We start from the raw sequence: 23,733 nt of genomic DNA, 5'->3' as shown, positions 1-23,733 counted from the left end.
CATCCATTGATTGCAGTCTACCAGGTTTTCTCAGCACATTAAAAAATATAAAATAAAATAAGCTTACTACCAGTCAGTCTTTTTAGCATGTATTATTTAGTTAATTAGTAAGCTGAAGTGCTTCTGAACATGCTGTTTTACAGAGCTCCCTCTAGGTGACCACTTGAAGCACGTAGTTATCTTGACATCCTTCCTCCTGAAGCCCTCACTGGTGAGAGAAGATAATCCTATATCCATCAAGAGATGTTGCAGGGGTACTTTGATAGGGCCAAGATTTTTGGCTGCAGAAGCCAAAGGTAAATATATCAGGAAGATCAATGGCCTGTTTCACCTGGTACCTGCAGGTTGTTAGGTGGCTTCCTCTCCATGACCTTCACACATTCTGCTGCTTCACAGGTTGGATCTGTGGGCTGATGGAATAAAAATTCTAGAATCTGAAAGGAATGGGAGCTTTCAGTTTGCATTGACTTTGAGTTGTAGGGTGATTGAAGAAGGGTAATAAATCTTCAGTTAAGACCCAGCTATTCTAATATATTCCCATAGACATCCAGCTCATCTTTGTTTTCTAATTGTTTCCCAATTGATATTAGTATTTTACTTTATACTTGAAATGCATCCCAATCGACTACAATCCATGTAAATCCACAGAGGGAAGAACTTCCTCACGCACAGTTTCTCCACTCAAAAAAGCCTTTATTGCCTTTTTTAAATTGCTCAAGCCGAGGTGCCCAGAGTTTAAGATTCTCACTGGATCATCAATTATTTATTTAATCTTTAGTAAATGTTAGTAATTGCTAGTTACCAATTTTTGTTAACTATCTATATGTGTAACTCCTGTCATGCTGTTCTGGTTTGGTGGGTTTTTTGGTAGAGGGGGAAGGACCACAGGAGTGGCACCAGTAAGAAGCTGAGAAGCTCCCCCTGCTCCAAACCCAGCCAAGGAGCCATTAGAGGGACAATAGATGTGCCTCAGCGATTAACATACAAAAGAACAGCTGTAACAGCTGAGCAGAGAAGCACTTGGGGAAGAAGAGCTGTGCTGGAGGAGGAGAGCGGTGCTGGTGGCTGGTGAGGAAGAAAGAGAAGAAGGTGCCCAAGCAGAAGTTTCTCTGCAACCCATGGCAAGATGGCAGCTGTCCCCCTGCACTCATGGAGGAATGTGGTGGAACATTCCCTGAAGGTGCCAGGACGGGTGAACTTGGCCAGTGGACTTGGATGTTGTGGCCAGTGGATTTGCTGCCTGTGGTCTCTGATTGCGCAACTTTGGAAGACCCCGGCGCCAGGGGAGTTTGTTCCTGAAGCACCCGTGACTCTGTGGGAAGCCCAGGCTGGAGCAGCTCCTGACCTCGTGGGAAGGACTCATGAAGGAGAGGTTCGTGGAGGACTCTCTCCCATGGGAAGGACCCCATGGGGAAGCAGGGAAGGACTGTAAGGAATCCTTCTTCCTGAGGAGGAAGGAGCAGCAGAAACCACCAGCCTGTGAACTGACTCTAAACCCCATCCCCCTGTGCTTCCGGGGGGAAGGAGGGAGAGAAACCAGGAACAAAGTCATTTGGGCCCTAATTCTGCTTAGAATTGTCTTACAGGAGCAGTAAAAAAGTTCTGTAGAAGTAATTAGCCACTAGGTTACACATAAATGGACTGTTATGTTAGTGAGTGAGATCAGAAAACAGGAGCTGCCGGATTACGTCTGAGCTCTCATAAAAGCATTATCTGGCCTCCCACATCACTGGCCTGAATTCAGGGGATGTAATGACATTTTAAGACTTAATTTTGTAAGTCAACATTGGACTTAAACCACATTTTAAGTGCATGACTCAGGCCAGCCAGCCATTTCTGAGTGTTTGGCAGTGCTTGTCACCAGCCTTTCCATCTTTCTTAGATGATCCCAGACTATCTGCTCGTGTGGAATTAGTTAGCACAACACAGTAAATTTGTGAAAGAAAATAAAAAAACATGTTTGTGTCTATCTTAACACTGTTTTCCCTTGGCTTTGCCCATGATGAACAAAAAATGTCATTTGTTCTTCCCCTTCCTGCCCCTCAAAACACAGCAGCTGTGTTGAGAAGACCTTGTGAGTAAGTCTAAGAACTCCCTTAGTTGGATGATTGCCCCTTTATTTAATTCCTGGTAGGAACACCAAACAATTGGTTTATTTCCTAATCTTGCATACTTTTGTTGTACTACTTTAATTTTTCCACCACAGAACTTGTTCACCTGTGTAGTTTCTGTACTAGTTTCTCAGGTATGTTACAATGTAACTGGATATTTCTGAATATTCTAGTATTATGCATTTTTTCACTCTTCTCTGTTATCTGATTGCACATGTTACCCTGCTCTCCATAACAGCCAACTCATTTTTGTCATTCTTTTCAAAACCAGAAATCACCTGCAAAGAAGCTGAGCCATGCAATTAGTAAATCACTTGGTTGTGTACCAAGCAGAGAACCACCTCGGCCCATGTTCCCTGAGCAGCCAGAAAAGCCCCTTGATCTGGCACATATAGTGTGAGTATCTATTTTAATCCAATTTTTACTTAATCAGTGATACAAAGTAAGGTGTTTGTGGCAGGATTTGGCTTCGGAGTCGGCCAGCAGGAAGGAGGCCTTTGATTATAATCATAAAGTTGCAGTGTTATAAGTGTTTCTCTGAAAAATTACTTGAAATTTATTGTTTTGTTAAGAATATCTCGTTAGTACAGATTGTTAACGTGCAGTTAAGGCCTGACTGTATATTCTACTCATATCAATTAGCATTTCATAGCACTAGTCAGTCTTACCTTTTGCACATCACCATACTGGATCAGAATCTCTTTTCTCATTTATTGTAGATTAAAATTATATAAACAAAACCGTGTTAAACATATTTACTTGCAAGTTAATGTTGCCTAATGTTTGTAGTAGTGGGGTTTAGCTTGCTGCTGCTGCCTGGGAGCATTGGTTTTACATTCTGGTTTTTGTCTCTGAGAGGTTTGCTGTCTTGTTCTGCTCAATGGTGTTATTTTTACTCTTCCATTCTGACCTCATTGAACTGATGCAATGATTTTAACAGAATACAGTTGTCCTGGTCTTGATTTGAACAGACTTGAAATCAGTCCACTTTCCCTGTTTACCAGTTTTGGCATCAGAAGTAAAACCTGAGACAGTAAAAAAAACCCAAACAAATTCTGCTACTTTATGTATATAACAAACACAGCCTCCAAATCTGGCTCATGTCCTACAGAGTCTTCAGACTTTTCGTAATTTAAGCATATGCTCTAGAGAAGGGAAAAGAGCAAAGCAAAGGGTTATAATTTCTTTGAAATGGAGGCTTCCCATTTTCCTGAATATTGAGTAATTTGCAGGTCTGAGAGTAAGTGGAATCAATACTCTTCTGGTTTTATTTTTACATCAAAAATACCCAATTCTTCATGGACTGTTTTCTCTGTCACGATTTCTGAATGGAGAACCAAGGTATTCAAATCTGAATGTATATAACCCCTGACAGCTCAATATCAGAACATGCTGCTTGGCCTCTCCTATGGCCATATGATTTTGATTGACTGGCTCTTCTATACGCTCCTTTTAACAGTTGTGGCAGTCATTAAGACAAGCTGGAGGCCAGCTTGGCAAAATATTGGAAAGGTGAGAAGTGTAAAGCTTACTGTAATGTGGTAACACACTCGTGTGGCTTTCTTTTGTGACAAGCATAGAAGATCCATAACTTGATGTGGAAGAGTAGTTACAATGCTGAACTCCTTAACAACATAGCTTCGAGCTTTACCAATTTCTGCTTAGATTTGTGGTTGTTTCTTCCAGTTCTTGCATCACTGAATATTTACCAACTTCTATAATGCTTGCTTTAGTTCTGTGCAGTGAGGGGAGCTGATCTGATTTAATGGAATATAATTGTTCTGATTTTCTCTGTGAAATTGCACTAAAAAACCAACAACAAAGTACTGTTCAATTCAGAGCTGAAGTCTCTGTCTTTTTAAACAAATGGCTTATCAGACCCAGAAGGACAAGGTTGTACATTGTCCACAGAATGAGCTACATGCCTTGACCAGGATCTGTTGTAGAGCTTGTCACAGAGCTTTAAATCTCGATTATCTGTTGCAAGGGTGCAGCTCAGCATCAAAGAAAACAATTCTGTGCTTAAAACCTTTATCAGATCATGAATCCATTCACTTTTCTTTTTAGATTTTTCTTTGTGCTGTTTTCATGTTGAAATGCACTACCATTAACTAAAGTAAATTAGTAGTTAACAATGCAATACTTCTGTAAAAAAATGAAAGAATATGTAGTTGTGTAAGTGCAGTGTATGAAAACAACACCAGCAGTGGTGTGGTGACTACCTGGGTGAAGGAGGGCTGCAAAAGCTGAGCCCAAAACTACAAGCCCAAGTTCTATTTCTGACACAGGTTACCAAGTTTGAGGAATTACTTATTTCTTTTGCTAGGACTCATTGATTTCTTAACAGATCAAACCACCGTAAGTCCTCAAGTAGACAAGGACTGCTCAAGGTAGAAGTGGGTGGCTCACTTCTGTGGTTTGCATTTTTAATACGTGACCTGTTTGACATGTGGGGTGGGAGGATGTACAGTGTGATACCTTCTGCATTGGCTGGGACCACTGCCAGGCACTCTTGGCAGCAGCAAGGCAGCTTGGAGACATCTGCTCTGTGCTGCCAGCTTTAATTAAAAAAAAAAGAAAAAAGTGTCCTAAGAAGCCCAAGTTTTGGGATTTAGTGCCTGATGCTACAGGGATGGCTGTGGGAACAACAGATAATGGCCTGCTGTAAAAATAATGTAAGGCAGTGGTTCATATCAAACACTAAATCACATTAAAATAAAAAGAAAATGGGACTAAAACGACCTACTGAATTTGTCGTAGAAGAGATACAAGACCTTTGGAGTTTTCTGTATAAGTGATACCACTGAAATAAAAAAAAAGCCCCCTACCCCCCACAGTTTTTAAGTGTGAAAAGTGACATAGCCAGCAGAAATTCTTTGATAGAATTCAGCTTGTAAAGAGGAATTGCTTAGAGCCACAATGAGTCATTATTTAGGTGTCAGTGATCATGGCTTGATTACATTTTTCTTCCAGTAAACAAGGTGCACATCAGCATCTAAGAAATGCTTTAGAGGAGACTGTCTCACAAAGCTAAAATCAAGTTCAGCCGAGTAAATAATGTGACATAAAAATAATAACAACTACTTGGCTAAATGTTCCAGGGAAAACAAGGCTTGGAAGGGAAGTAAATACAGATATCCTTGTCAAGGGAAGGAGAAAAGACAAAATTGGCAGCAAATAATGCAAACTAATGATTTAAAAGTTATTGGAGAAGAGTTTTCAGGTTGTGGTTTGGCAGGGGAGCAGCTGTTGTGCAATCTGCTGCTGGTGAGATGCTTACCTTCCAGAGGCAATCCAAAAGGATGTTGAATTGCACTGTCTGTCTTTTCAGTCCACATTGTATTTTGAAAGAATTTCTTAGTTTGGATACTTGCTGCTGGTTGTTGATATATCTTGGAGCACTGGAAAGTTCCCAGAGCACTGGAAGAAAACTCATATGATCTAATTCATTTTTTTCAAGGTGGTGGTGGGGCAGGGAATGAAGTCAAATAGGGCAATCTCTGACATGTATACTAACATTACTTTGATGGTGAATAAAATAATTGAGCAGCAGATAAGATATGCTGCTGATCAGTAAATAAAAAAGGTAACTCATGCCAATCCAGATTTTGGCAATTTGGTGTAGTCAGTCTCAGTTTGTATCTTTTTGTATTAGATTAATTTTAATTAGTAAAGTGATATTGTTGGCATGATGCATTTACTATGAGCATTGGATAATTTAGAAAACAATAGAACACATATGCAACAGACTGGGGGAAAAAATTGTTTAGCTCATCCTCAATCCAACTGCCAAAGGCGGGTTGCTGGACAGGGTGTGTTTTCAAGCAGAGTCCTGCAGGAATCAAGCCCAGCTTCCCTGCTAGAGGTGTTTGTTTTCAGGAGCAGGAGGAAACTGGTACAAAGTCAGTAGTTGTAGGCTGGATAGGCAAATGAGAGCAATGCTGAAAGAATGAAGACAAAAAGGACAGTATGCTGGGAAGAGTGACTTGAAAAATGTTTGGAGGTCATGAGATGCAATTGGCTGAATATTTATTTTTACTGTTTTTGTAACCAAGGACACTAATAGGATCTGAGGGTGCAAATGGGAGAGTTTGTGGTTGGTGGTGGCAGGTTCCTCCTCAGAAAACTCTTACTTACAGCACACACAATCAAGGCATGTCAAAGGACCAAAGGGTTTGAGAAAGTCAATGAAAACTGGTAAAGTAGTGGAACTAGAAGTGGGAAGTTGCATAGCTTTGCATCCAGAGACTCAAGTGATGTAAGTACAACACGTAGAGGTTAAGGAAAAATTTGGTATTTCTAAAAATAACTATCTTAGAGAAACTGAATGCAATCCCAGAGAACTTTAACAAAAGGCTTAACAAAAGACACAGACCATTCACATTAAAAAATATATTTTTAATAGTGAATGCAAGTAAATAATTATTAGGATAGATCACCAAAATCAAAAGTGGTGGTGGAATTTTTGCTGCCAAAACTTTAAAACCAAGAGAAGAGTGTTTTTCAATCAAATAAGAATTCTAGTCAGTCTTATGTTCTGCTGTGTTTGATAGCAGCTCAATCATTACAGCATTTCCTTACAGCCTTATGAGAGATTAAAAACATGCACAGACATTTTCACATAGTCTCAGAGTCAGGAATTTTACAGAATCCACTGCTGCAGCACCATAAATATACTCCATCGGGCAATTATGGATTTGCTTTACTTACATTTCCAAAAATAAGTGAGTGTTTCTGAAACTGCGTCTCCCTCTACCTGCGTTCCTGCAGCTGTGTTGGGTCAGTAATATAAAAATGGAAATTCTGCTCTTTTCCTGCTATTTTGATGCATTCTGCTTCTCTTCCCCTTCTCTCTCTCCCTGCATCCTCCCCCAGATTGTAAGCTGTGCCTAGGTGGGAGTTTCCTGGCTGCTGCAGAGCCATTCTGCATGAATCATACCCTTTTTTAGGTGTTGGTTTTCTGGATCTGAATGCTGGAACACACAGGCTCCAAAGGCTCCCCCCTTTTTATAAGGAATTACACTCTTATAATGGGAAAAAAAATGAATAGGCATTTAAAAACCTTTAGTTTATATTTGTTAAAGGAGATGTTGTATTTGAAATGAGAGAAATATTTTGGTGTTTTCCTTCACTGTGCTGTTATTTCAGGCTATAACGTGATCATTTCCCCTGGCTCTGGAGCCATCAAATGCAAACCCCTCCCATCAGAGCCTTTATTCTAAGGTGTCATGTGAGATGGATCCTTTCAGGGACACAACCCTGTTTGTTCTTAACCAAAATGAGGATGCCAGCAGTAGCTACCGCTGCCGGTCTCATCCTGCAGCAGAGGTGACAGCGCCGGGCGGTCCTGCTGACAGATGGGCTGCGTCACGCTCGACTGTAGCAGCTGATGCTGCTGCCCCTGCTACTCCTCCCTGCTTGCTGCCAGGAGTCAGTGGCACAACGTGGCATGTGTCACCCCTGCGGCTGTTCCTCTCAGGGACTCAGGGGGTGCAGAGTGACACTGGCAGAGGTGGGTTTGTGCTAAGGACTTATGCCACAGTCAGGAACAGCTGAAGGGGTCACGCATATCCCACTCTGGTGGTTGACAGGAAAGGAGTCTGCTAGGAGCCTCGCTAGGTGACAAATGTGCAAAGCCAGGCAGAGATAAATGACAATGGGTTTCTTCAGCTTTGTTATGTTAGAGGACTGGAGATGCTTCTTTAGGCCTTCAGCAGGTAGGTGAAAATGAGATGAGGAGGAATTGATAGGGAGTCACAGAGCATTCATGCTCCTTCTTGCAGTGCTGACAATTAGGAAAGTTCAGGTCCATATCATGCTTGTGGTGGCATATGGTCAGCCAAGGCCAGTATCATCAGGGAGCTATCATCCCTGATGAGGCATCCCTGGTGAGACACTGGCCCAGGTTGCCCAGGGAATTTGTAGATGCCCCATTCTTGGAAATGTTTAAGACCACATTGGTCGGGACTTGGAGCAACCTGGTCTAGTGGGAGGTGTCTTTGCCCATGCAGGGGGCTTGAAACTAGATGATCTTTAAGGTCCCTCCCCACCCAAACCAGTCTAGGGTTCTGTGTGCACAGGAGGTTTGCATAGGTCATATGTGCATAGGAGATTATGTGGCTGACATATGGTAGCCCACGTATTTATTGTATACAATGCCAAAAAGCTGTGCTCTGGCTGTTAAGACACAACAATTCCTCTTTATGATGAAACAGCCTGTGTAGCTGTGAGGCCTAAATGGGGAAGACTGCCCATGGACTGGCTTCTGCTTTGTCCCTGTTACATTATTTTATTTACATGTCACATTAAGTTAAAATGTGAATTAGATCCCGTTTCTAGCAAAATGACACTTCATAGATTCACCTGAGCTCAAAAGACCAAGACAAGAAGTTTAACTCTTTGAGGAAGGCAGAAATTGCTGAGTTTGAAACAGAGCATGATTCTGCATCACCTGTTTCCTGTAGGAAATCAGAGTGACTTTTTGTTCTCTGCCAGCAGCAGGATATCTGATTTCATAGAACCATATAATGGTTTGGGTTGGAATGGACCTTAAAGATCATCTACATCCAACCCCCCTGCACTTATTTACCAGAGAGTGACAGTCTGAACATCCTCTTTTTCATAGACTCACAGAATGGTTTAGGAGGGAAGGGACCTTTAAAGCTCATTCAGTCCCAACCCCCTGCCATGGACAGGGACACTTTCCACTATTCCAGCTTGCTCCAAGCCCCATCCAACATGGTCTTGAACACTTCCAGAGGCAAGGCTAAAGAGATTGGAAAAAGATTTGACTTTGAGTATTGAATATATTTCCTCCCGGACATTTTTGCAATGATAATGTGTAAAAGGTTTGCCTTTGCATATGAAAGTTGATTTTGTGAGGTCTTTGTGAAGACTTATAGTAAGAATACCCATTTGCAGGTTACAAAGGTGTTTCTGGACCATTAGATATAGGTGACCAGAAGTTTTATCTTGTTTGACAATAAAAAAAATTGATTTATTGACTTCCCTTCTTTTCCCCACAAATGCTTTCTCAGGCAGCAATGACTTGAGCCTCTTTCATTGCTTCAGCTCAAAGCCCTGGAGGCAGCAATGACTTGTCAAAAATCATATCCCCTGATCTGCTGCTACTGCTATGGACAACTGTACTGAGAAGCTTGTGCATTACGCTAGAAACCAAAAACTGATTTGCTTTCAAAACTGCCTGTTTCTTAGCCCAGGCTGCCCGTTGCCTTGGCATTGCTAAATAGTGGGGCTAAAACTTCATTAGCTAATGGAGTGAGTCTGCTTTTGGTGGAAATCGTTTCTTCTTCTTGCAGTTGCTGAAAAGCTCTGTGTTTTGGAGGTGTCCAGACACCTTGTTGTCTGAGGCACTCAAGATGCTCACATGACTCAAAGGAGGTGTTCTTGTGAGCTGCCCTGGTGCTCTTTCCCTGGGAGAGATAAGGGAGAGGAATGTACATGGGTGATGCTGGCCACTGGGTCTCGAGTCTTGTGGTCGGTCCCCTGGGCTGTGGCTACCACGTGATCTTTGGCTGTCAAGTCAGTGTCTTAACTTGTGGGTTACTCTACCTCTGTTCATCCTTTTAAACTGGTCTGTTTGAAATATCTCAAAAAACAATACTTCTAGCAAGAAAAGTTGGGTTGAATGTTGATGGATGGTATGTAACTGCTGGACATGCCCATTGCATAAATTATGCAGCAAACCAAAATGCTCCAGTATGGTTTTCTGCGTGGAAACTTCCAGAGCCCAACCCCACCCTATTTTGCAGTAAAATTTGTATATTATTGTTGTTATTTCTTAGGATTTCCAGCTTCACTCAGTGACTGGACTTCATTGACAGTGATGGCCCTCAACAGAGGACCCAGGGATAAAGGGAACCCAGTGGATTTAGTGTATTTGGATTTTCAAAAGGCTTTTGATAGGATAATTTGTCAAAGGTTAATGTGGGATTGGAAAAAAAAACCAAACATCTTTTGATGTACAGAAAAGTGTTAAGGTTAGGGAAGCAAAAACTAGAGGTTAATAGTCCCTTTTCCAGGTGGAGAAGGCTCAGCACAGGGTCCATTAGCTGATCCTAAAGAGATGAGACAGGGGTGTCCCCACTGATGGTGCTGCACAGCAGCGCTGATGTCTTGTGGAGTTTTGTGCAACGTTACACACCACTTTGCTGCTGAAATCACCTTGCTCTGGATCAGAGCAGAGACTGACCTGATTAGGAATATTTTTATACTCCTTCATCCCTGATATGAAGCTTGTCTGTCCGACTGCTGAAATTCAGTGAAAACTGCGAACAAATCACAGGGTTTCTTCCAGGTAGGGAAGTTTCCTGGAAAATCTTTCTGTAAAAGCTTTGTGTCCTCCAAAGCCTTCAAGAAAACATAGATCCTTTCTCTTAGAATCAGGGGTTGCTGATACAAATCAGCTTCTTAAATGGATTAAATAAAATCTAGATGAACACAAGGGGAAGGAAGGAGAGATATGCTTAGGTTGCCAGTAATTATTGCAAATGTACATCAAAGATGACTTTTTATAGAAGCTAAGGTCAGAAAACATTAAATTAAGCAGTCTGACCTGATTATTAGGTGTCACCACCTTCCTTTTCTACTGAGCCCAGTGAGTTGCATTTGGGAAAAAGTTACCTCCATAAAGGCACTCAGCCTGATTCCCAGAAGCTAGAAATGCTCAGTTGTACATGTAGTATGTGTTTGAGTGGGTAGTCTTCCTCTCTGAGTAATATATTTGGTTTATTTCCATTTTTTTTCCTCCTAAACTGTCTCTGTTTCCAGCCTTTGTTTTGTTTTTATTTCTCTGCCTAAAGTCCAAGACATTTCCATATATATATATATATTCAAGGATCAGATTAGCTCTGCTTCCAACAATTTGCCTTCCCCATCCACTGCCTTCTGTCATCCTTTTTTGGAATTAAAGTACTGTTCTCTGAATCAATGAGATTCATGTTCTAGATGTGTAATTTTACTTTTGGCCTTATTTAAATACAGTATAATATTAAAACAAAGTATTAAAACAGTTTATCAAGGCTCGTTTTCTGTGTACATTGAACCCATAATTAGATCTCACATCTTTCACAGTAGCTGTAAAAGCCCACAAAGACCATTTAATTTCAAAGATTACAGACAGACAGATGTTTTTGAGATTTAACAGTCCTTAATCCATTTAAAGAGACTTTGTTGATGTTATGTAGCTCCTATTTCCAGTTTTGCAACAGTAAGCAACAAACTTTATGGCAGATTCTGGCACTGGTGGTTAGTGGGTGCCACAGCAGTGGGGGATGTGGCATGTTGGGAGGGTGAGGGCAGGGCTGAGGGAGCAGCCACTCTCCCATCAGAGCTCCTTGGTCTCTCATCCCACCACCCACGGGGTGTCAGGACAGTGTGTCTGGGGGTGCAGTAGCACCCTGCATCTTGTGGGTTCAGACCAGATCTAAGGAAGAAATTTATTAAGAAATAATTAGAAATTAAGAAATTTGTTTATTCTGAGGGTGATGAGACACTGGCCCAGGTTACCCAGAAAGGTGGCAGATGACCCATCCATGGAAACATTCCAAGTGAGGTTGGATGGGGCTCCGAGCAACCTGCTCTACTTGAAGATGACCCTACTCACTGCAGGGGGTTGGACTAGATGGTCTTTAAAGGTATCTTCCCACCAAACCTTTCTATAATCCCTCAGTGCTGCTCTGAGCAGCAGCAGGAAAGAACAGACATGGATTCTTCCTTGGGTGGGGTGGTTGAGGAGGTTCCTCTTGTACAGGGTTCAGTATCCTGAAACTGCAGCATGTGAATAATTGACAGACAATTCCCTGTGATCACCAGGAACAGGAGAGGGAACAACCTGTCACCTTTCTGTGTTTCATGGGTAAGAAAAAGTTGAATTGGATAATTGAGAGAATTCTCTTCCATGTGAAGTGGGGCTGATATGAAGAAAGGAGAGAACTAAGACCTGGAGGTGTGCCAGTGCCTTCCTCCCTTGTTGATATGGGTCGTCATTGGGAATAGTCAAGGAAAACTTGCTTTCTGTGATGGCAGCTCAAAGATGTCCTGATTGCAGTGTTGTGTCTGTGGGGAGTTGTTTGCAAATTCCCAAGTCTATAATAGAATTACATCCACTGTGGTTTTATTCTGAACATTTGTACTGCAAGAGGTTCCCAGTCCCCATGCTTCATAGCCACATTTTGTGCTGGAAGACATGAAGAATAGCAACAGCCAGCCTCCCCTGGAGTGAGGAGCTGCGTGCTCATACCCCTCGGGTCCATAGAGATGATCTGCGGGCTGGAGCAGCTCTGCTCTGGAGACAGGCTGAGAGAGTTGTGATTGTTCAGCCTAGAGAAGAGAAGGCTCTGGGGAGACCTTAGAGCACCTTCTAGGACCTGAAGGGGCTACAGGAAAGCTGGGGAGGGGCTTTTGACAAGGGCAGGGAGTGAAGGTGCCTCCCAACCCAAACCAGTTTGTGATTCCATGGTCAAGGACCATTCTCAGTCCACATGCAAACACCAGCAGGGCACCACATGGTTTGAAAACACACCCAAGAGCTCAGCTGCAGGGACCTACATGCACCACCCTGCCTGGAGCTCAGCGAGTGACTTTCTGCCTTTGCACAGATGCCACCATGATCTGAAGAAGGTAATGTTGGAAGCTGAAAAGCGAATCTTAAGTGTCGACATTGATTGGATGCTCACACACAGTTGTGGGGCCTTGGCATGCTGTTGTTTTTATCTTTTTTACGTTTTTTGAAAATAGATCTGTTTTCCCAAGATCTTCATAAGCCTTTGGAATTAATCTGTTTTGCTGGAATCCAAGGGCTTATTTTTAACTTTTATGCTCATTCTGTCACTGCTGAGGAATGGTGTCAGCTTCTATCACGTTATAAGGATTTTTTACCAAGATTACATAAATATACGTGTTTAAAATGTAAAGACGTTTAACTGAAGATGCATTACATCTCTTTTTATAAAAGCTATAAAGCTCACCATGTTTGAAAAGCATCTTTTCCTTGATTTTGGTGTTCTGTTAAGTTTTGCATTTGAATACACCACCTGCTACATTGAGTTTTCCTTTATTTCTCAGTGAAGAAAACACATTTCTCTGTTTTCTGTAGTCGCCTTGATCAGTGCTACTTCAGAATTAAAATGTTTTAAGGTATCTCTACACTGGTGGTTTGATTTGACTGATACCTCATGCATATTTTCTTCATAGTTTTAGACTGAAGTTCCCCTCCAGCATGTGCTGCAGGATGGACTCAGGGTGAGAGGTCAGTGTCTCACGCCCAACTCTTGCTGGAATTAGATGTTCTTCTTGAGTGAGCTCTTCCTGGAGGACAGGGCAATTTCTTACTTTTGGTGTGTAAATCATTTTTCTGCTTTACACAGGCAAAGTGTTCATCTGGATTAACCTGTAGAGGTGTTAATCCTGGGGACAGGCATCCCTCGCAGCCTATTTACTTCGGGCTTATTTTTAATTCCTGAAGCATTTTGGCCACCCTTCTGATTGAAGAACTCTGAGTAGAAAGGCTTAGATGATATGCTTTGACTGCAGCTGTCCCTGTTCTCCATGACAGAATAAATTTTTTATTTCTTTTCAATTCTTTTTTGTTTGTTTCTGTGCCAGGCAGTGGGTATGTGCATTTTTAGCTGGCTGAGAGAAATTGCTTCTTGATTTCAGACTGATGGGAGGTTCTTGTGATATTATCCAGCAAAATGAAAGGGAACCTCCAAGTGGTGGGATTATTATTCTGTTTTTTGAGGTTTTTTAATGTATTTTGAATTCTTTTTTTAATTCACGTGGTAAATCAATCTTGTAATGATCTTTTTATAGCAACAGTAAGCAGCTCTCACCTGTTCCTTGATCATCCAGTATTTGTCATCATGTTATTGACATAACACTATGTAATATCATCGTGTTATGGGATTATGTCAATAGTTATTTAATAACTTCACATCTTACAATATTTATATTTCCCAGTTCTGTAAATAGTGCTGTTATTCTGGGACAGAATATGTAGCATTAGTTATAATTCCTTTTATACTTTGAAAAAGGAGCTGAGACTTTTTTTAATGCTTAAACTATTGGTGCTAAAGCCAAACTAATTTCATTTAAGAATCTACTTCTTTATGATCAAGTTAGTAATGGAGTAAACAACCAGGGAAAGTTGTTGTGACTTTTTCTCTTTGGTGCATTAGATCCAAACTTGAAATTAGGCTTTAGAGAAATGTAAATAACTTATTTCAGTGCTGAAGTATGTGAGTGAAATTTAATTTGTTTGGTTTTATATGCAGGAGGTCAGACAACGTGGTGGAATAGTCTCTATTATACTTACAATTATTAATCATATGTTAATTTTTCTTTTCATTCAAAATGTACAGGAGTTGGCAGTTTAGTGTGTGTGTATGTTGATTAGAGCTGTGCTCATACTCCAGTCATTCTTTATTTCTGTTCCTTCCCCCCTGCTGCTTTTTCCTTCTTTCCTCAGGAGTCTCCACAGCCCTGGGCTCTGCCGCCCCTTTGTCTGCCGGTGCTGGGAGATCAGTCCCTGATGCTGCAAGTCTTAAAGCCTTGGCTTTCTTGTGGCTGCTGGAGTCTGGGATTCTACTGAGCCACCAGAGGCTTTAAAATCCCAAATATCTATATGGCAAATCACCTGGTATTTTAGGAAAGAGAGAAACTCTTCTGTACTCTGGTTAATCCAGGTGGGCAGCGCCGTGAGAGCCGCAATGAGCCTCCCCTGGAAGCCAGTGTTCTCAGCTCATGTTTCTCTGGTGATTTTATTCTGAAGGGTAGCTTTTGCACTTTCCTATCAATTTATTCAAGGGGAAGCGTGTAGTGAAGTATCAAGTGTTGTTTGTTTGCTAAAGAACTTGGCGACTGCGTGGGTGAGCTGAGGGGACACGTCCGCCCCTTTGCCTCAGACACGCCAAAATGGGGTAGATGGAAACAACGTTTTAAAAAGCCCCCAGTCCTTTTGCAGCCGGACAATTCCTCCTTGACCGCCTGGTCCAACCTCCAGAGCTTTTGTAGGGTAAGATCCCTTGTGCCCAGGAGATGCTGGGTCACGTGGCGGCTGCGTTTCCTTGGAGACGGCGCCGTGCCGCGCCTCGGGATGCCGCCGCGCCTCGGGATGCCGGCGCGGTGCGGGACCGGCAGGACCGGAGGGGCGGCCGCCGCCGCTGCCGCGCAGGTTTGCTGCCTTCCCCTTCCTCTCCCTTTCCCTGCTTGAACCTGAAAACCTTAGCCAGGGCTTGGCGTGCTGTCGGGCTGCCGGTGCGCGTCGTTAAGGCAGTTGAACTTCTCCCAGCGCTGTTTTAAAATGGGATTTTTGTGGGGAGCTGTTCGGGAGGAGCGGGGGGGGGGGGGGCGGCGGGAGCAGCGGCTGCCTGACCCTGCTGGCGGGTTCTCTTTGGTTCTGGCTGTTGTACAGAGGGACGGGGTGTCTGGAACTTGCTGAGTGCTTCGGTTCCATCTTAGTCGTTTTTGAACAGGGCAAGAACAAAGTCATTATGAAGTAATATCTCACTTGGTGCCTTGTTTGCAGTAGGAATTATTATTTATAGATCGTTCATACCCATGGAACCTTTTAGTGGAAAACAGAAGAATTTGCCATGACATCTTGTCATGATAAGTAATATGCATCTTGCAAGTTACTGGAAATATAGAGGCAGGATAACAAACTCCTGTTTGTGTCAGTGTCTCTTAATAGTTGCTGCTATTCCATTTCCATACTAGAGAGCAGCCAGTTGAAGAAAATGCTCTTCAATGCTTTTGGTAGAGATTTTGCACACAAATAAGTTGGCCATTATGTTAAAAAAAAAAACAACCAACACAAAAAAACAACACAAGAAAATCAAATAAAAAGCCAACAAAAAAAAAACAACAGTGAAAACTTAATTTTAAAATTGCTCCAAAACCATACATTATGTATATTTTCACTAGGTGTTATGATACTGCTCAGAGCTTTCTTTTCCTCAGTACTCATCTTTTTGTAAAATCTCAAATATCTGCATATATTTTCAGGTTTATGATTGGTTTTTAACTTCTTGGCATGTTTCATTTGTTTCTGATCATCTTAACAGAAGCATTCACCTTAAATTATTTTTTCAATTACTACAAAACCCTGTAAAATTGAAATAGTCTGGTTGTCATTCCTGCTGCTAAAATAACCTATATTTGCAGGTTTCCAGAGGACAGAGCAAAAAGATGAAATCTTTGAGCCCGATCACTGGGGCACGTGGAAATGCAAAGCCAGGCTGAAGGGCAGGGGATTGTTAACCCAGTTTTAGGGAAGCATAATCAAATCCAAACAGGTTCAAAATGTTTCCCTTTGGCAAATATTTAGGCTGCTATTTGGGGGTTATACATTTTTAACATGAATTGTTGTTGGTTTATACATTTTTTATTATTTTTCCTGCCTTGCTTTGCATCAAGATAGCTTTTGGCTGGTTTAATACTAAGTGACATTAGGAAAATTAGTTAAACAAGTATAAAAGCTCCAAAAAGGCTTGTAGAAAACTTAGCTTAAAATTTTAAAGGGAAGCAGAGACCACATTTCTCATTCCTAGTCCACAAATAAAAGTCCCACTCTTGAACAGTGTAAGAACAGGACTTGGCTATTTTCTACAGCTTAAAATAACAAAGAGAACAAAGGAATAATTAATCTGTAATACAGACATGCAAATTTTCTTGAAAGTTGCTCACATGGTTTGCACTGGAATGGGGTGGTGAAATCCAATTTAATACTACAGTTATTATGCTCCCTTTTTATAGGAAAAAAAATGTTGGCTCAGCATACCCATGGATGTATTTGCCCTTGGTGCTCTCATTGGAGAAGTGTTAGGAGCTATTTTTAAACAATTCCTAATTTTTCTCTTACAAATACAGTCAGAAAGCAGCATGTTACAGTGAGGAACTGCTGGCAGTCATCTCCTGCTTGGAATATTTCAAAAGTTTGCGCAGAGTAACTGTTTAGGGTCTTCCTGAGTCTGCAGTTGTATATGGTGTTTTAATTACAGAACAATAATGCTTTAGGAATATTTATACAATACTGTCATCTGGGCGGCTTAAGGAACATGGTAAAGGGCTACAGGGAATTTTCCATCTGGTCTCTGCCACAAACTCATTTTTAATTGGTTTGCATGTCCTGTAAATGCAGGTTACCCCTATTTAGGTGGGGTTTTTTTGTTCCCCACTCAAAAAAGAAACTAAGTACCAGAAACTTAGAGCTGTCTTCTTTGCTGAAAGTGCACTTTGACTTCTGACAGGCTTCCTTTTTTTATTTAACAGTAGAAATAACTGGTAACAGTTTCCCACTTTCTGCTGGAGTTTTTTTGTATTTTACTGGGGGATCTTAAGGGTATCATCAAAGCTCAAGGCTGACCTTGCCTCCCTGCTCTCCCTGGCTCCCTGAGGAGATAAAATAAGCCCTTGTACAGATGAGAAATGAGGTGAGCAGTGATCCACGTTTTTCATTGCCCTGTGGCCTTGTCTGTACTTGTTTGGGAGCTGTGCACCAAGCTGGTGGAGTTCCACCTTGACTGTAGCTGGATGGAACCTTGGTGGCAGAGGATGTGGTTTCATTAACAGGTCACCTGTGGCAAAGTCAAGCCAACTGATTTTTTGAAGAGCTGCATCATGTTGTCCCCAAGTGCAGTTTACCTCCATTTCAACAGCAGCAAATTTCCTTTAGATGAATTGCAGCTGAATTTGTTGCCCTTTTAAATGTCTGTTTTCCAGTGCAGTGTATGTTTGTTTCTGGTGTTTTCCTCTGCATGACATGCATGTTTCCATGAAGATGACACAGCTTTGAGTCCTTCATGGCTGTGACTTCAGCTTTGGGGTTTTTCATCTTGGAGAAGAGAAGGCTCCAGGCAGACCTTAGAGCACCTTCCAGTACCTGAAGTACCTGAAGGAAAACTGGGGAGGGACTTTTGACAAGGGCAGGGAGTAATGGGACAAAGGGGAACAGTTTCAAGCTGCAAGAGGGGAGATTGAGATGAGATCTGAGGAAGAAATTCTTTGCTGTGAGGGTGGTGAGACACTGGCCCATGTTGCCCAGAGCAGCTGTGGCTGCCCCATCCCTGGCAGTGTTGAAGGCCAGGTTGGATGGGGCTTGGAGCAACCTGGTTTAGTGGGAGATATCCCTGCACAAAGCAGGGGTGTGGGGACTAGATGATCTTTAAAGTCCTTTCCATCCCAAAGCAGTCCGTAATTCTGTGATTATAAAGTATTTTCCAACAAAGTACCCAGACAGTCTCTTCTGTTTTCTGGGTGTGAGTAGTTTCCCAGCTCAGTTTTCAGCTGGAGTGCAGTCAGCATCTTGAAACCTTGCCTTCTGAGTCCTGCAAAGAGAATTCAGAAACCTTGGGCTTGACCCTGAAGTTCCAGCCAAGCTGTGTGTGGTGCAGGATTCCAAGGCAGCTGCCCAAGGAGCTGAATTTGGCTGCTTGCCTTTGCCCAGAGCTGGTCTGTGGGACTTCTGTGGGGTGACAAAACTTGCTGTGAGCTCAGCTGCAGACCTATCCATGAGGTTTTGATGTATAGATGATGAAAAGGAAAGAGAAGCCCAAAAGAAAAAATAACCAACCCTTTTTAAAATACAGTGCTTAAATTCCTGTGGTCTGTTTGACATGCTTTGAGCATCTTCCCGCTGCCTTGTTCAAACCTGGTTTTGTGACTGTGCAGATTTGGGCTCTCTGAGATTTTAGCATACAGTGTATTGCATGAGGAGAAAGTAAATGTAGTAGGGGATCAACAGTGTGTTGCAGTGATGTGCCCTTTTGCAGGGACCTGCTGCCTTGCAGCATCCACTGGTTGGTGTTTGGCTGTTTGAGGACATTGGTCTTTGCTGCCCTCCCAAGTGTAATTATGAATGTGCATAATCACCTCTTGAATTTGGATGGTGAAGGATTTGGTGGAAGGATTTGAATTCTTACATGGGTGTCTGAAGGGTTTTCTGTGTCTTAGGTTGGTCTTCAATCATGGTAAGAAATAATATATATGTAAATATATATATGTATGTATATATATTTATGGCAAACAAATGTTTCCAAAAAGTCTCCTGCTGCGAGGCTTTTCCCTCATGTTTTTGGGCAAAAGAGCTCCAAAGATACACCCAGATTTTACCACAGCTATTTCCTAATTCAGTGTTCATGAAGTCCAAGTGAATCATCACAGACAAACCACAAATAGAACAGAGATCAGAAGATTTATTTGAATTGTTTCCTGTGCAAAGTAAAAACAAAAAAATAATCAGGTGTTTTATTAACACCATTAAAGTTTCTAACATGAAGCGGGTGCCACAGCCGTGGGGGAAGTTTGTGGGCTTTGTGGCACTTGGTTCGTTGCAGTTTGGATTTTGTTCTGTCTTTGCTTGTCTTCTGTGGTTTGGGTTTATTAGGAATAAATCAAATTTATATGTAGGTTGCCATCACATCACCACATAATTGCCTGCTAAATAGGAGGTTTGGAACTGGGATTCTCTCTGTGAAGAGCATGGTTGCCAGCTTTCAGTGGTTCCTGCGTTTCTTTGCTGAACTGTCCCTGCTTTTCAGCCTCCCTCTTGAATGGTAGCTCCTACAATAGAATGTAATTCCATTAGTATTCTAATGGAGCCAAATGCAGCAGGAACCCCTTGGTTCCCAGAAGCAGCTCTCCTCCTTTTGCACATGGTTATTGCCTTTAGCTTTTTGCTCCAGCAGCTCACCAGGGATGTTCTTTAGCTAACTGCCATGAACCCTCCTGCCCTTTCTAGTCATTTGCTCAAGATGAACTCCGTTTGTGTCCCCAGTTCAGTGAAGAAGGGTAATTCTAGCACCCCCTTCTTTGCTTTCTATGGTGAACTTTTATTTTTCTTTATCAGCTATTGCAATTTTAAATATGTTTTCCTCTGCTTCATTGGTCTGTCCTCAGTGCCTCCCGTTGAACGGATGTATTGATCTAATATTCTGCTTACTCTGGCATGTAGTCAGAGGGAAAAGGCAGCAAGAGGTCACTATTTATATGTGAATAATAAATAATTTGGCCTTATTTATGGTTTTGGTTATATATAATACACTGTACAAAAGAAGTCGTTTTTTGATTTCCACCTATTTGATGACAGCTTTTGAGTACTTAGAGGATAAGAGATCACACAGCAAATAAGGGTAAGAGAATTACCCTCTGAAATAGCAGAACAAATTTGTTGAGTAGAGAGAACATTGAATAGAAAATTTGCCCATCCTGTGCTCGCTGTTAGTATATAGTGTGACCTACTAATGTCCAAGTTGATGAATTTCAAGGCAAGTAGGTATCTGACCCAATTAACTTCCAGAATTGTTTCAAGTAATTGTTGAACTCTTCAGGCACATAAAGTGGAATAGCAAGGACAGTGTTTAAGTACAAGATTCAAAGCCATTTTCACCTAATCTTATTTAAAAGTAGCTCTGTGGACAACTGCTAAAGCTTCAGTATCCTACAGCATTCCACAGTATCCCTGTCTGCTCATGCCAGGCTTCCTCTTGTAATTTATGGAATGTCTATGTGGCACAGTTAGCCCAGGTTATGTACATTGTCTGCCCCAGAGTGCTTGCTGTTGGCACCTAGAGCTCTGAAACACACATCAATGTGTTCATTGGAACAATGTGCTCTTGCCTGGCATGGGTTAACACTTTCCCTTGCAAACATTCTTTAACCTAAACCTAATTTGCCTGGATAATAGCCCATGCATGTGTGAAGTCAGGCCTGAAAGGCCATTATGAAGTGCATGAACTGTGTATGTTCTGGTCTTCCCACTGGTCTGCTCACCATTTGCCTCCTGAGCATGTGTGGCTTTATAATCCTAAAAAAATCTTAAATTGGAAGGGACCCATATAATCATCATTGAGTCCAACTGCTTTGATGTTAGAGAATACCTTGGTGCAGACTGCTCTGGTTCTGCAGATCATCCCAGATCAGACTGATCAAAGCCTCCCATGTGAAAAGGAAAGGCTGCCTGATTTGGGATGGAGGATGTGAGGGTAGCTGAACTCTGGCTTAGGTTGCTCAGAGGGGTGATAGAGTCTTCATTCTTGGAGATACTAGGAACCTGACTGGGTAACCCCTGACTGAGGCCTACAAGAAAGCTGGGGAGAGGGGCTTTTTACAACAGCTTGTAGAAATAGGTCAAGGGGGTAAGCACTTCAAACTGGAAGAGGGGAGATTGAGGTCAGACATTAGGAAGAAATTCTTTCACTATGAGGGTGGTGAGACACTGACTTGGATTGCCTAGAGAAGCTGTTTCTGCCCGATCCCTGGAAGTGTTCAAGGCCAGGTTGGGTGGGGCTTGGAGCAACCTGATCTAGTGAGAGATGTGCCTGTCCTTGGCAGGGGGGTGGGACTGGATCTTTGAGGACCTTTCCAACCCAAACCATTCTGTGATTCTTTGAACCTGCTCTGGCTGATCCAGCTGGGCAGCGAGGTTGGACTTAGTGATCTCAAGAGATCCCTTCCAGTCACAGTGGTTCTGGCATTTGAAATACCCAGTTGCAGGAATCAACTTTAGGTGGCAGGAGGAGGGTGGTCAGGCTGTGCCAGAGCTCATTGGTTAACTGAGGATTGTCAGTTCCTTGTCTGCTCCCACTGATGTGGTTTGCCTGGATCATTGCTGCTGATCAGACACCATCCTTTGACAGGTTCCTGATGAAATGCTGCATGACTTTGATATCAGAGGAGGAACTGAAGATGCAAAGCCAAAGGACTGAGCCCTCAGTCAAGTCCTAGTGCTGTGTATACATTGAATTGGAATGTGCCTGCGACCATTCTTTGCTTCTGAACAGTCACATCCATGTTATTAATCTTTCTTCCAGAAGAGTCTGACCATATCTGAATGGCTTACTAGAGTCATCCTGGCTCCTGCTAACTCCTAAGCTACTTGCAGGAATCGTTAGGGAGAGACCTATTCGACTCAGGCCAAAACTGCTCTAGGGTCTGCTAACGATTCTAAAGTGCATATCCCATTCCAGGATATTGGAAGATTCCCTGGTACTGCTGCATTACTAATACAAGTGAGGCCAAAGTGGCTCAGGATCAGGCCATTAAACTGCGTCCTTGAAGATTTGTGGGACATAAACTGTAGGAACAGTTAAAAAATCACAACCATAGAATAGTTTGGGTTGGAAAGGACCTTTAAAGGTCATCTGGGCTGTAGATCTTTAACTCAGTAAATGGTATATCCCATTTTTGTTATTGTTTTTGGAGAATTTGCACTGGAAGGAGGGGAGATTTCAATTGTATAATCAATATAGGGCATTTTGCAAATAGTAAAATGGCTTTAATCTCTTTCACCCAGGGAGGACATTAACCATTGCCTTGCTCCCTTGAGCCTCCTCTCCCTGTTCACCTTTCAGTCGTTTAGATGCAAGGACCACTTTGCCAGAGTGAGTAGACTTGTCTGGTTGATAGCACTAGACACTGGTGGCTGGGATACACTTTCTTTCCATGGTGTGTCTTCTGCCTTTTTGTGCCACTGCAATGTCTGCATCAGGCCAGGCAGCAAAGTGGTTCTCCTTAGAGCAACCCCGTGTCCTTGGACTGCATTGAACATACACAAAGTCTTGTCTTATTTGTGACAGTTGGGAAGATTCTGAACAGAAGTGGTGAAATTGTCAAAGGGAATTTCAAGTGTTCTTATCTCTCAGCCTGTCCCAGCATCAACTGAGAGCCAGTCACCACACTGATGTGCCAGAAGATAGTGATGTGATAGCCAGCTCCTGGTGGTACTATCAACCTGCTTGAGAAGTGATGGCACCTTGTCCTTATTTGCATGCAGATTATGAAGGTTCATACATCTTTTTAAAGACTGAGGGGCTGGAGCATGTTCAGAGAGGGGCAACGAAGCTGAGGAAGGATCTGGAGCACAGGTTTGATGAGGAGCAGCTGAGGGAACTGGGGGTGTTCAGCCTGGAGAAAAGGAGGCTGAGGGGAGACCTTCTCACTCTTTACAACCCTCTGAAAGGAGTTTGGAGGGAGGAGGGGGATGGTCAGTCTCTTCTCCCAAGGAACAAGCAACAGGACAAGAGGAAATGGCCTCAAGTTGTGCCAGGAAAGGTTCAAATTGGACTTTGGGAACAATTTCTTCCTGGAAAGGGCTGTCAGACTCTGGCTGCCCAGGGCAGGGGTGGAGTCCCCATCCCTGGAGGGATTTCAAAGCTGTGTAGCTGTGGTGCTGAGGGACATGGTTTAGTGGTGGCCTTGGCAGTGCTGGGTTAACAGTTGGACTTGGGGATCTTAAAGGTCTTTTCTAACCACGATTCCATGATTCTATGTTGCTTTGAATCCTCTGTGATTATAGTAGAAGAGATTAGTTTTTCCATGGTTGTTCATAGGAGTCTCCCATCGGACTCCCAGAGAGCTCTTAAGGCATTTCCTTGCTTGTATGACAGTGCCACACAGTAGAAAGCAAGAAGCTTAAGTTTGCTTCCAACCCAAACCACTCTATGGTTCTGTAATTCTATGAATCACATTCAATCTGATTGCACTTGATAGTCAATGTCTTCCTCAGCTGGAAGGAAGTGCTAAGCAACAAACATTGACAGGGTGTGTGGTGTTAGGAACCAACAGAACAAAAAGCTCTCTTGAATCCTGATGACTTGTACTTCTG

The 23,733-nt window shown here is 42.5% G+C and overlaps 1 protein-coding gene across 17 annotated transcripts in view; it reads left to right on the top strand.

Annotated features, from left to right (window-relative positions):
* The window catches only part of DTNB (dystrobrevin beta), a 201,871-nt gene that overhangs the window by 66,412 nt on the left and 111,726 nt on the right, over nt 1-23,733 (top strand). For all 17 annotated transcript variants that reach the window (XM_051615682.1, XM_051615678.1, XM_051615683.1 and 14 more), the window contains one exon: nt 2,383-2,507. In XM_051615682.1, the coding sequence (XP_051471642.1) occupies nt 2,383-2,507 (125 nt within the window). The remainder of the gene's footprint in view (nt 1-2,382; nt 2,508-23,733) is intronic.

This window comes from Apus apus, chromosome 3, assembly GCF_020740795.1.
Source record: "Apus apus isolate bApuApu2 chromosome 3, bApuApu2.pri.cur, whole genome shotgun sequence".
Taxonomy (NCBI): domain Eukaryota; kingdom Metazoa; phylum Chordata; class Aves; order Apodiformes; family Apodidae; genus Apus; species Apus apus.
Note: the sequence above shows the minus strand (reverse complement) of the source record. Positions and strands in the feature narration are given on the sequence as shown.